General features: G+C 43.1%; 1 protein-coding gene across 2 annotated transcripts in view; it reads left to right on the plus strand.

The window, feature by feature from the left end:
• Positions 1-14,025, plus strand: part of KIRREL1 (kirre like nephrin family adhesion molecule 1) — a 154,523-nt gene that overhangs the window by 112,147 nt on the left and 28,351 nt on the right. For both annotated transcript variants that reach the window (XM_074262248.1, XM_074262247.1), the window contains exons 2-3: positions 4,147-4,296; positions 6,198-6,347. In XM_074262248.1, coding sequence (XP_074118349.1) covers positions 4,147-4,296; positions 6,198-6,347 — 300 coding nt within the window. The remainder of the gene's footprint in view (positions 1-4,146; positions 4,297-6,197; positions 6,348-14,025) is intronic.

Genomic DNA, 14,025 nt, shown 5'->3' on the forward strand with positions numbered 1-14,025 from the left:
AAATCTATTTATCACATATCTTTATCTGCAATGAGCTTACCTATGAACAGACATATTCCCTTGGCATCTATGCCAACAGTTGCACAGAGCTGTACCTTGTTCCCATCTTGGTCTGAACCATCCCTTTCTGTGTTTGCTTTCTCTCCGTGGGACTGCATTCCTCCTGGGTCATGGTCTCAGTATCTATGATGTCTTGTTATTTTTCCCCTCCAGATCCCTTCCTTTCTCCCTCCCTCTCCGTCTCTGCTTCTCTATTTCTCATTCTTTCCCTTTGCTTCTGTGTGGGTGTCTCTGGCTTTGTCTCTATTGCTCAGCATCAGTTCCTCCTCTCTCTGTCTCGATCGCTCACCTCTCTCCCCTCAATCCCCTTGCTCTGTGTGTGTGTGTGTGTGTGTGTGTGTGTGTGTGTGTGTGTGTGCTCTGCCTGTCTCCACAATGGATGTTTAAGAGTTCACCACAAATGTGATGGTGCCTGAAGACAGAGGGTGAAAAGAGAGATCAAAGCAGGTGGGAATTCAGAGAAAATCACTGACAAAAATTAGCCCTAGACTGGGGCTGCTGGCCTTGCTAAGCAGGGTTGCTCTGCTCTTCTGATTCACGTTATGCTTGTAGTCAGGGCTTGGCTCTATGGGCTGGTTTCCCCACAGCTCCCTGCTGAGGGAGGCCCTGCTCTCCTTGGCAAGTCATTTGCCAGCATTGGTGTTTGACTTCCATCTCATTTCCTGGAAGCCAGTCAGGAAGCAAAAGACAGATAAATGATAGACCAGAGAACTGAAATATTGCTGCTCGCTCCAATGGCAGGTTCCTTTCTGCAGCTGCGGCTTGGTGGAAGACCCAGACAGCAAAGAAATCCAGTCTGAATCACTAGGTTCAAGGGCTGGGGTCCTGGAGACTCCAGAGTCATGAGCCCTGACTTGATTCAATCATGAAGTCAATTAAGTATTAAGTGCCTAAAATGTAGCAGGCTGGGTGGCACAGGGGATACCTGAGAGAGCCTCCTTACTCTCTTCTAGTTCTCTCCCTTTCCCTTCTTGCCAACCTCACTTCACTCTCTCAGCAAAGTCTTCTTGGACTGGCTTCTTTCCTTTCCCTAATAGCATTTCCCATCCTTTCCTATCCCCTCCAACTTATCTTTGGAGCTTCCTTCTGTTGGATGGTCTGTCCTTATCTCTGTGGGTTTGCTTTGGCTCTGTTACCAACATTTTCCTCCCCATCATCAGCCTGAGGTCTCCTGAGGGAGGAGCCCATGCTTCTTCCTTCTGACTCTGAGCCCATGAGGGCAATGATGGTGTGTCTGCATCCCAAACACATCACTGCCCCCATAGTGCCCCACGTTTTGCTCTCAGGGTGCTTGATAAAGTAGAAAAGGACACAGATTTGGGTTTCTCCTCCACATTCCGAGAATTCACTCCTACACGATGCCTTGCTCTTGGGCATTGTGTTGTTGAGAGGAGTGAGGGTCAGAAAAGAAAGCAGATTGGATTACTTTCCCCCACTTTCTTGTAACCTCATTAACCCAGTTTAATGTCTGAGTGTCACCTTCTACAACTCAGTCATTTGTTGAAAAGTTCTTCCCATTGTCTTACTTTAAAGAACCATAAATCAGAGAATGTTAAAGCTAGTGATGGACCTGAGAAATGATCAGTTTTCTCATTTTATAGATTAAACAGTGCTAGAATGAGAAAGTGATTTCCTTAAAATCACCCAGACTAGTTAACGACAGAACTGGAGTCTGAAGCTATTTCTTCCCAAATCATGCATGTAAAGTGCTTGGAAAACCTTAAAATATTATATAAATGTATTTCTGTTTTTATTCCCATCTTCATCCCTTCTTCCTGGTGGTCTAGATCCTAGTCTTTAACTGTGACCCTTTTGAGGAAACTGCTCACTACTGCTTATAGACAAATAGGACAGGGCGTCTAGGACTGCTGAGTAAACCTCAGGACCCAAAGTTTTAAGACTAATTGTATCTCCAGGACTCCCAGGGCACCCCTAGGACAAGTTGTTGTATCTCTGCCCCCAGTTATGTTTCAGTTTCACCCTTAAAAACATAAGGTGGGGGGAGAGAAATGGTTGTGGGGAGTTTGCTGCACCAACTCCCAGAAGAAATGTGCAAGGACATGAATAAATTTGAATAATAATAAGCACAGAGCTGGAATTAATAATGCCGGCTTCTTACCTGATACCACCCCTACAATTGAGATCTCCAAGCACAAAGTCCTTTTGAATAGAGGTGAGGCTTATTCCGCCACTCCTTGGAAGTTATGGCTGTAAGGTGAGGTCCAGGGATGGGGGACAGGGGTCAGGGAAATAGAACATGAAATGATAGCATGAGGATCTGTGCTTCTTTGGAATGAAGACTCCTAGGAATCCCACCACTAAAGTTGGACTTAGAAATCTACTAAACAGAGAATAGAAATCAGTTTTAAATTGCATTTTGTCCATCCATTTTCCCCTGCTTCCACATCAAGTGTATTTCTCTATTGTTGCTGTGATCAGACTCTCCAGAACACTAAACAAGACAGGAAGGAAGGAAGGAAGGAAGGAAACAACTCTTTCCCAGGAGGAACCTCCTGGCTTTGATGGGCACAGAATAACACCACTCTTCCCTCTTCGGTCTTAGAGATGGATAGGATGAGGTGAGAAGGTGGGACTTCACATAGTGGATGGTGGGATTGGGTTTCCCCTCTAGGACACAGAATATGAAGTGGAAAGTCCCACCAAAGATTGGGAAAGGCAGCTGCATAATGCTGGCAGACCAGAGTTTAAATTCTGCCTCAGCTGCTTACTTGCTGTGTATAATATCTCCCAGCCTTAGTTTCTTTATTTGTAAAATGTAGAGAATAGTAGCAGCCACCTCTCTCGGTTTTTGTTTCTGTTTTTCTGTTGATCAAATGAGAATTCTTTAACACGTGTAAACATATTGGAAACCTTAAAGGACTACATACATGCTAACCGTTGTTCTTATTATGATAGATAAGCAAGGCTGCAGTGGGAACTAAGTTAGAGTCTCCATAGGTGTGAATAGTGTAAATTGGGGTGCAGAGGGGCAGAGCGGGAGCTTTGGCCCTCCCTTCACTTTCCTCAGCTAAGGAAGCAGGGATACCTTCCACTTCTCTGAATTCATCAGCTAGCTGTTCAGCTCAACCCAGGCCCTCATCCTGCTTTTCTGGCTGGATCGATGCCGGAGGGAGTGGGAGGGGGCAGCTGGGGAAGGGGGGACAGAAGAGGGGGGAAGAACAAATCCCGCAATCCAATTCCCTGCTCCATTTAGGCTTCACAATTAAAGGCAATTACTCTGCAGTTTTCTAATCAAATGCTCCCGGCCCCTCTGCCAGCCGGGCAGCGATGTGTGCCTCCCTCCAAAGGGGAGCGGGACAAAAGCCATGTCCCAAACCGGGCACTGCCAAGGGGCTAAGCATGTGCAGGTGTGAGTGTGCACGGGAGATCCTGGAGGGAATAGCGTCCAGGGAGAGATCCTGCCAGCAGGCTTCGGGACAATGTGTGAGTTGAGGGAGGAAGTAGAGCCAGGGCCCCTCCTGGGTCCAGTCCAGCCAGGGATAGACGTGGACCCTCGGGGAACTTGTGTGTGAATGAACATGTAGATGGCAGGCACAGACTAACAGGTGCCAAACAGACCTGCCCTGCAGCCCCATCCCGCGGGGCCCCCCCACCCTCTAGGGCTGTGTGATAAACATAAGTGCCCAAATGGGGGGAAGGAGAGGGGGAGCACATGCTTGCACTCCTGTACACCATCTTTCTGCCTCACTGCCACAGCCAGCGATCAACGTTAATTATGCATCGTTGATTAACATGGATGATTGGACTCTGTGGCCCAAGCTACTATCAGATCTCTAAGCACTCTATGGCTTTGAACTCCCATTTCTCTGGGAAAAAGAAGGAAGTGGGGTGGCTGAGGGAATGGAATGGAAAGCTGAAGAGAAGGAGGGGTGGGGTAGAGCTAAGGATGGGAGCCTGGCAAACTAGCTGTAAGGTAAGATGGAGCAGTCCCTGGGGGAATGGGAGAGATTTAGAAAGGGGAGAAGGTTAATTCTCTGTCCCATCCCCCATACACACAGTTACACCATTGAGGGAAGGGAGCAGAATCTGGTTCCTCACCTGATGCCCTCTGTTTCTCTCTGCCAGGAACCCAGACCCGATTTAGCCAGGAGCCATCTGACCAGACGGTTGTGGCTGGGCAGCGGGCTGTGCTTTCTTGTGTGCTGCTGAACTATTCTGGCATCGTGCAGTGGACCAAGGATGGCTTGGCTCTGGGCATGGGCCAGGGCCTCAAAGGTAAGGTCTTTATCTATCTGAGGTGCCTTCCAGTTCTGGATTGTTTTCCTTTGATCCTGTGATCCTGCTCCCCCAAATAATCTTTCATCCAGGCAGCTGCTTTTCCATCCCCATTGGCAGCTTTGGAGTTCTCTGCCTGTTTCTAGCTTGCCCTTCCTCAATTCTTTTACTGTCATCTCTGCTCCCATTTTTCTCTCCTCTCTGATTATCTCCATATGTACATATGTTTGCATATGTATATAGCTTTTTGTGTGTTTGTGTGTACATAGCTATCCAAGTGCCCATATCTCCATATACACACATATTAGAAATATATCCTTACCCAGATATTTTGTCAGGTAATTTGTCTCTTCTCAAAATTGTATTTAAAGAAAGGTGCTGAAGTCACAGAAGGGGAGAAAAGACAAGGAAACTGAAATAGAAAGCCATAGAAATAGGATAGAAGGTGCATGTGAAATTGGAAAAGAAGATTCTCAGCAGATGTTAGAGGTGAAAGGCATTTCCAGGAACATCAAACCTACACCTTCATTTATAGATGAGAAACTGAGGGCTCAGAGAGGAAGAGGATCCTTTCCCATCTAGTGAATCCAAATTTGATAAGATCCCAGGTCTCTCAGTCCAGTAGTTTTCCCCCTACAATATGTTGTTCTATGTATCAGAAGCACTATTGACCTTCAACAAATTTTTCATTGTGGGGTCACCCTCACCCTTCTGGGCACACTCCCACCATTGTCCAATCAGTATGAGAGCTCCGGGATAGGGAACTCATTTTATTGTCTACATATTCATGTTCATATCAATATTATCAGCATACTCGTGTATTCATACGTGGCTTTATAGTCAGTGCAAAGCAGATATGAGTGAACTTTAAACACATACACACACATCATATTCCAAGCCAAACAAAAATGACTTGAGGGATATTGAGTATTGGGGGATTTTCTGTTATGGCCCTCCTCTAGTGAGGTAGATAATGGAGAGGGCCATGTAGTGATCCACAACAAGAGAATAGAGATGGAGCTTGGATTCATTGCTGAGATAGAGAGAGAGAGAAACAGAGGGAGATCAATAGATATGGAGTGAGAGGGATCAATAAAAGGCTGGACAGAGTGAGATAAAGGGAGGAAGGAGAGCATGGGGAGTCAGGCTACGGAGAGCAGGGAGGAGGGAGGGTGGGCAGCTAGTCAAAATGATGAAGGGAGACAGAGAGATGAGGATGGGGCAACGCAGGGAGGGCTGAGTCTCAGGCAGCCCATCCCCCTCACCTTCACATTCCCAGAAACTCTTTACCCAGCAGGGAACCTTCCCCCACTATCCTTTCTAGAGGCCAAGGAACATGAGGGAAAGATCTCAGTCTAGAGGGAGGGAGAGCTGAGTCTGTGTCTCAGTCTGAGAAAGTCCCACACCAGGATCCCCAGAGAGCTGCTGCCTCTGCAATGATGTCCTATATTTCACAGATATTCTCTGTCTCTCCCTCCCACCGCTTTGCTGCGTCTCACTCTTTCTTTCCTATTATTATGAGAGACATTTGTCTGCAAACAGCCTCTGAGGTTTCATCTGCTTCTACTCTTTGCTTCCTTCTCTGCCCACTCCCACCTCCTTTTGTTCTGTTTTCAGGTTCTCACATCATCCTCTTTGGCTATAGGGGATTGTGAACTCATCACCTCTTAGTTGTATCATGGGATAAAACAGAGGGAGGGTGAGACAGAGGAGAAATTGCCCCTTAATTAAATATAAAGTCTTGAGGTAGGAGTGAGAAGATTGGGTGATGACAAAAACAAAATGGGGGACTTAGAGATGGGTTAGGGGTCCTCTGGGATAATGGAATGAGTAGAAAGGAGGTATCTGAATTTGGTTGTCATTTAGATCAGCTGACATCTGACTTCTCTTCTTCCCTGCAGCATGGCCACGATACCGGATTGTGGGCTCTGCAGAAGCTGGGCAATACAACTTGGAGATTACAGATGCCGAGCTGTCCGATGATGCTTCCTATGAGTGCCAGGCCACTGAAGCTGCCCTGCGCTCACGGAAGGCGAAACTCACTGTGCTGAGTAAGAGACTTCCCTTAGAGTCCACTCTGACCCTCCCAATGTTCCTGTCATTGTCATCTCACATTGCTCCTCCCTACCTCACTTCCTTTTTTAGTCTTTAACCCTCAAGACTGCTTCTCCTCTGACCCTTCCTTCACTGCAGTCCCTATTGTCCCATCTTATGTAATATACTGGTTTTCTTTTTCAACTTTTCAATTTGATCAGTATGGCCAATATTAATATACTCAGTGCAGAGCATTGTGTTAGGGGATAGGTCTCTGCCCTCAAGTTGCTTAAGGTCTAAAAGGGGGATACAATACCTATACCCGTAAGTATGAGATAAGGTAGATTGGAATGGGATCAAGACAGGAGTCAGGGCAAGGCAGAGGTCAAGACAAAGTCTTATAAAAAATATGTGGTGGGAAGATCACTTTCAAATGTAGGGATCATGAAAGGTTTTATGGAAGAACTAACACCTGGGGAGCTTTGAAGAAGGCGAATACTTTAATCAGATGGAGATCCAAAGAAAATGTGTTCCAAGCATAGGAAGCTTACATGAATGCAAAGATATAGGTGGGAGAAAACAAGACAAGATCAAGAAACATGTAGCAGTTTAGTTTGGTGAGAATGTGGAAATGGTACAAAATAAAATCTGAAAATATCAATTGGAGCCATATTATAGGTGACTCCAAATGTCTAGGAAAGGATTTGTTTTTGTTTCTGTTTTGGAATTTATCTTATGGATAGTAGAGAGCCATTGAAAAATTATTGCAACTACTCAATTAAGAATGAATTGCATACAGGAGAAGTGAGTCAAAAGTAACGGTTACACTCTTCCAGGAGAGTCATGATGAGGATCTGATCAAGGGTGGCATCAGTGTGCCTGGAGAGAAAGGGATTGATTCAAGGACTGCTGGGGAGTTAGAATTATAGGACTTGTCAATTGGTAAGGAGGAGGAAGAGAAAGAATGAAGAATTACTGAAGTTTTAAGAATAAGCAGAGAAGGAGAAAAAGCAGCTTCAGTTTTTGAAGGAAATTAAGCAGGCCATCCTTGGCTACACTGAGTTGAGGTGTCCATGAAGCATCCAAGAAACAATGGCCAACGGGAGTTGGAAATGTGGAATTGGTGCTCACTGGAGAGATAGAAGGATGGGAGTAGTCATCTGCAGAGAAGTGATCATTGAGGCCATCAAAATGAATGAGAATGCCAAGTAAAAACATAATTCTAGATTTTAAATAGGAGGAAAGGGAAAGAGAACAAGCATTCAAGAATTTGTTATGTGTCAGGCATTGTGCTAAGGGCTTTACAACTATCACCTCATCTGATGAGAGTCAAGGACAAAACTTTGGGGAGTACCTATACTTAGGAGGTGACAGAATAAAAATGAACTACAGAGAGAAACTAAGAAAGATCAGCAAATAGAAAGAGTAGTAGAAGAGAATAGTTTTAGAAATATTGAAAGAAGTGACTAGCAAGGATATATGGATGCACAATAGTATCAAATACTTCAAAAAAGCCAAAGAGAATAAAAAAAGACCTTTGATTTGGTAATTAAGAAAGAAATTGAAGACTGCAGAAATTAGTTATGTTAGAATATTGGTGGGGAAAGAAAGCAGGCTGAAGAACATAAAGAAGTATCCACTGATGAGTGGGTGAGGAAGTGGAAGCATCACCAAGTGTAGAGATACCAAATATAGCATTGGTGAAGTTTCTTGAAATTTATCAGTGAAAGAATGCAGAGCTATTGAATTGTAGCTTGATAGGGTGGAAGAGTCAAAGCAATATTTCAGGGTGTTTGTGGAAAAAGATGTCTGAACCATGAGAATTGAGACCCAGAGAGAGACACACACAAAGACAGAGATGAGAGACAAAAAGAGACAGAGACAGGAGAGAGAGAAAGAGAGAAAGACACACACAGAGGCAGAGACTGAGATACAGAGAGATGAGAGGCAGAAAGATACAGAGACAGGAGAGAGATAGAGATAGATAGATAGATAGATAGATAGATAGATAGATAGATAGATAGAGACAGAGACTGAGATACAGAAAGATGAGAGGCAGAAAGATAGAGACAGAGGAGAAAAAGAGGAGAGAGAGAGAGAGAGAGAGAGAGAGAGAGAGAGAGAGAGAGAGAGAGAGAGAGAGAGAGAGAGAGAGAGAGAGAGGTTCCCTTGGTAAGAAAGGATAATTTAGACTAGAACAAAAAAATCACAAATTTCAGAGTTGGAAGAGATCTTGAAATCATCTAGTTTCTTAACTTGAATCTAAAGAAGAAACTTTCTACAATGTATTTAACAAGACATCATCCAACTTATGCTTCAAGTGCCAAGCAGCAAGTAGTCCATTCCATTTTTGAATGTCTCTTAGACATTTTTAGAAGGGTTGCTAAGTGGATTGAGCACTAGACCTGGAGTTAGGAAGATTTATCTTCCTGAGTTCAAATTTGGATTTAAACACTTACTAGCTCTGCAAGTCACTTAACCCTGTTTACCTCAGTTTCCTCATCTGATAAAACGAGCTGGAGAAGGAAATGGCAAACCCCTTTAGCCTTTTTGCCAAGAAAACACCCAAATGGGATCACAGAGAGTGAAATAGCACTGAAAAACCACTGGAAAAATGTTAAGAAGTTTATTTTTGTTTCTAAACATCAATCCTAAATTTCTTCTTTCAATATCCACCAACTGATTGTAGTTTTAAAGGCAACTTTAAAGGCAACTCAGAAAGAACTTAATGTCTCTTCTACATGATAGTCCTTTAAATACTATCAAAATCTTTTCCAGGATAAATGTCCCTCGTCCTTCAACCCCATCCTCAAATTACATTAACTGTCCTGATTGGTCTTCTCTGGATGCTCTTCAATTTATCCATATCCATCCTAAACTGTGGCATTCAGCATGAAGTTTAATACTCCCATATGTTCTGACCAAGTCAGATCTAATATAGAGAGACTGTCTTCTTACTGGTCCTACACAGTATGTCTGTCTTAATGTAACCCAAGACTGCAGTAGTTTTTTTGGATGTTATATTGCATAGCTAATTCATTTCAGCTTTTATTTCACTAAAATCTCCAGATATGTTTTTCAGAAGAATTATTATCTAGCCATCTCTCCTTCATCTTATTCTGGAGAAGTTGAAATTTATAAGATCTTTACAATGTTGTAGCATGTCAGGATCTATTTAAAAGACCATTGTTTCCTCTAACATATTAGTTACGAGTGTTTAGAACTTGGTCAGACATTGAAGACACCAGTGTCATAGAACCTTTAATTTGGTGTAAGAGTTTTTAATTTTTTCCAGTATCAAAGATCCATTTGATGTCCTAGTAAAGCTTGGAGAACTCTTTATCAGAGTAATTTTTAAAAAGGCATTAAATAAAATTGATTAATTTAAAAAGAAAACAATTATTATGAAATAGGTTTATGAAAATAATTTTAAAAGAAGTTTAAAAAACAAATTATAGTCTCCCCAAGAGATAACGAATCCCTATAGCGGTTAAGTGAATTGTCCAGTCATTATAGTCAGGTAACAAGTCTTACTATGTGCCAGGCATTGTGCTAAGTGATGGAGTACAAGGAAAGATACAAACAAAACAAAACAAAAAATCACCCAAAAATAGCAGATCCAGGATTAGAATTTAGATTATCAAATGCCCAATCCAGTGTGCTTTTCTCTATGTTGCCTTGCAATTCCTTTGTGAGAGTACACTCTTCAGTGGTACACTTGCTTTCATGGCTGCCTCAAGCAACACTCAGTAGTTTGCAAAAAGGAGCCAAAAATAGGATTGTAACCCAGTGCCACCATTGGGATAGGAATTATTAAGGCAGTAAAAATAAGAGTTAAGGAAAGTTCTTATAATGGATTCCTTATTTGGAACTGTCTCCAATTTAACAGATAAGAATTTAGAAAAATTGTTAGGAGAATGGGTTTGTTTGTAGAGAATGACTCTAGGTTCCCTTTTGTGCTTTGGGACAGAAAGAAGTTCTATTTTTCCTTAATGCAGGAGGGAGAGGTTTGGAAGCCTCTCTCTGCTTTTGGCTTATATATAGAGAAGTACCCAGCTGTGTACTCTTGGCCTTCGTGGGTGCCCTGGTAGTTTTCTGAGTTTCCTCCTTTGCCGCTGTTCTCTCTGAACAGTTTATGCTTCTGTTCCTCCCCCCCCCCCCCCAATTTGGTCTCTTTGTACATTATAACCCTGAACAATTGCTTCTCCATCTTCTTTTTTCCTCCTTCATTCCTGCTAAACTAAGCTTTAGCAACTTTATTGACACCCTTGGTATACCAGAAGGCTGGTGGAACTGAGGGTGGGCCTGAGGATGGATATATGAAGAGAGAGAAAGGCTTGGAAGGGGTGTCAGAGTCTGTACTTGGGTCTAGGACAATTCCTTCCCTCATTCTTTATGCCCCTGCCTTCTCTCCAGCCTTCCTCCTCCTAGTCTGGAAGTCCTATCCTCTGGATCTCAACCTGGCTCTAGGCGGTTCTGTACCACCCGCCCACGGTAGGAAGAGCAGAAGCCTTCTCAGGACACCCGGGAGCCATTTGCATAATTAGAAGAACCTCTCCAGGGCAGATTAAAGGAATGAGGTCGCCTCTGACACACTTCTGCCTGGAGCTGGGTTTGCATTTCTCTCTCTCTCTCTCTCTCTCTCTCTCTCTCTCTCTCTCTCTCTCTCTCTCTCTCTCTCTCTCTCTCTCTCTCTTTCTCTTTTTCTCCCCCTCTTCTTTCTCCTTCATGTCTTTCCCTCTCTCTTTCTCCCTCCCTCCCTCCTTCCTCCCTTACCTATTCCTCATTTCTCTCTTTGTAGCTTGATCTCTGTGTGTGTTTTCCTACGTGTGTGGTCTGCATTTTATATACCCCCACCTCCTTCTATGACATAGGGCCTATGTGTTTTGTATCTTTCCTTTCTGTGGACACCTCTGACTCTATCTCTCCCTGATTCTTTTTCACTCTTTGTGTGTTCCTTTCTCCTCTCTGCCCCTTTTTTTCTTTGTTCTCTCACCCTTCTATTTATCTGTGCTAACTCTCCCCATTGATCTTTCTCTACCCGCTTTTTCAGCTATTTCGGTCTCTTTTCCTTTCTCTGTGCCTTTCTCTACCTTCTCTATCTCTGTCTATCCCTTCTCTCACCTCTATCCCTCCCCATCTCAACTATCTTTTCTGTGTTTCTGGGTCTTTCTCTTCTGGATCTATTTTTTTCCCTAGTTCAATCTACCTGTTTCTGGCTCTATTTTTTTTTTTAAATCACATCTCTGTTTCTCTGGCTTTATCTGTCTCTCTCTGTCTATCCTGTACATTACATTCCTTTGTTTTTTTCTGTCTTTTTTTGACTCTGTCTCTTTGTATCTTTATGTTTCTATCCCTTATTTTCCCTTGTCTCTGCTTTCCCCCCTTTCCTTCTTTCTAGCTTTTCAAAAAGCTTCTCAATGTTCCTTTTCCTTCTCTTCTTTTCCCTAGAATTTTCATTGGCCCTCTCCTTTCCTAAAATGACCTTACAGCTAGAAACTCTAAGTGGAATTGGAGTGAAGAGATAAATTGCGGAGAGGGGCTGAGCAGCTGTGAATTTATTTAAATTCAAGAAACAATTCAACAAAACATTTTAATAAGACACAGGGCTGAGCACTGATCAAAAGGCAAGAACCAATCAGACGGGGCTTGTCCTCAGTAAGCTTGCTTTCTTTGCCACTTCAAGTATCTGAACATTAGGATGTACCCTGAGTGACTCAGGTTAGTCACATGATTAGTGTGTGCAGGTACCTGAGTGAATAAGGTTGACCAGTGTGTATGGCACCTGAGTGACTTGGGTTGATCATATGGTCATGTGTGTTTGTGTGTGTGTGTGTGTGTGTGTGTGTATGTACATATATAGATATATTTATCAAATGAGAGACTTCTGTAGATACATTTATCTATGTGTGTCTTCAAAAGCTAATACCTTTACCCAGAATTTTGAAGTATGAAGAATTATAAAGACAACATTCTGTTTGAAGTAGGCTGAGTAAGAAGTTTATTCTTGGGGTAGTGATGGAAGAGGTGCATTAGGACATATGGGTGAAAGGGAGAGTCAGGTAAAGAGATTGCACTCTGGATACTCCCCTCTGGTCTTACCTCCTAGGTCAGCTGCATTTCTCAGCCCCTCCTTTTACAAAAGAAAAAAACTCAGACCCATTAGGATGAAATCATTTGCCCTCCAAAGTTCTTTCAAAAGTGGCAAAATTGAGGGTAGGTAGATGTAGAGGGTGTGGGGAGCAGGTTAATGTGCTAGAGAAGAGAATCTCAGCTGTGTCTGAACTCTGATTTACCTGTCTCTGACACCTACCAAATTATTTAACCCACTTCTTTAGTTTCCTCACCTGTAAAATGAGATGATTGTATCTGATGGCCTCTGCGATCCCCTGCAACTTTAGAGATATAGTCCTAGGAATCAATATAAAAGAAATAGATATGACTGGCAGGAAGAAAAGGGAAGGAGCAACTGGAAGGACCTTCGCGGATCAACTTCTGGTTTAGAGCAGAGAGGAGGGGCAAAAAGGGACTTTTGTATATTCCTGGCCCAGATCCCAGGAAGGATGAATTAAGATGAGAGAAGGTTACTCCAATTATTCTTTTTTTCCTCCTCTTTCTCTTCTGCCATGCTATATTCTCTGCTGTCCTCTCTGGCCTAAGGCAGCTAGATGGCTCAATGGATAGAACATTGGGTTTGGAATCAGGAATCAAATTGGAGTCAGTTCAAATCTGGCTTCAGACACTTACTAGCTCTGTGATCCTGGGCAAATTACTTAACCTTGTTTGCCTCAGTTCCTCATCTGTAAAACGAGATAGAGAAGAAAGTGGCAAGCCATTCCAGTATCTCTGCCAAGAAAATCCAAATGGGGTCACGAAAAGTTGGACACACTGAACAACTCAACGACAACTCTGCCCTATTCTTACCTGCCTTGTTCTGCTCTGCCTTGTTCTGCCCTGTCTTGTCCTGCCCTGCCTTGCCGTACTCCTTTATGCACAGCTTTGCCCTGGCTTATTTTCTTTCTGTTCCCCTTCTGCCACCCAAACTTCCAACTATGTATAGTTAACAAAGGCATTGATAAACTTTCCTTGGTTCCCTTTTGCCTGGAGCTCTGTGTTTATGGGGGGGAGTGCTGGGGTCGAGTTGGAAGAAGAGGACATCCCCCCCCCCCAAACCAGAAGGGAGCATCCAGAGTTCCTGAAGCAATCTCTATCTGATTCTCCCCCATATATCCTAATATACCTCTTCCACTACTACCCCCAAGAACAAACTTCCTGCTCAGCCTGCTTTGAAGGGATTCTGGGTAAAGATATTAGCTTTTGAAGATATATACATTTAAATGCAGATACATGTATCTACAAACATACATGCTCTTTTAAGCACTGAGGCCTGGAGATGCATTCCAGACCAGTTGTCTGAGGATCAGCTTGGCTAAATTAGGGGAGATTTATCACCAAGAAGTTGCTTCAGGGTAATACCATGACATTTTTTTTTCAGTCAGTTGTTATGAAGACCATCTATTAAAGTGTGTAGAGGGTTTTGGTGGAGGGAATACCTACATGGAAGAAATGCCAACTCTTTGAAATATAAAAATGCATGGACATATTCAAGTTTGCACAGTTGTATACATGTGATCATAATAGATACAAACATGCAAGCCCACTTGTATTGGTATACAAGGTACATTTAAGCTTAGA

The sequence above is a fragment of the Sminthopsis crassicaudata genome, chromosome 4 (genome assembly GCF_048593235.1).
Source record: "Sminthopsis crassicaudata isolate SCR6 chromosome 4, ASM4859323v1, whole genome shotgun sequence".
Lineage (NCBI taxonomy): Eukaryota > Metazoa > Chordata > Mammalia > Dasyuromorphia > Dasyuridae > Sminthopsis > Sminthopsis crassicaudata.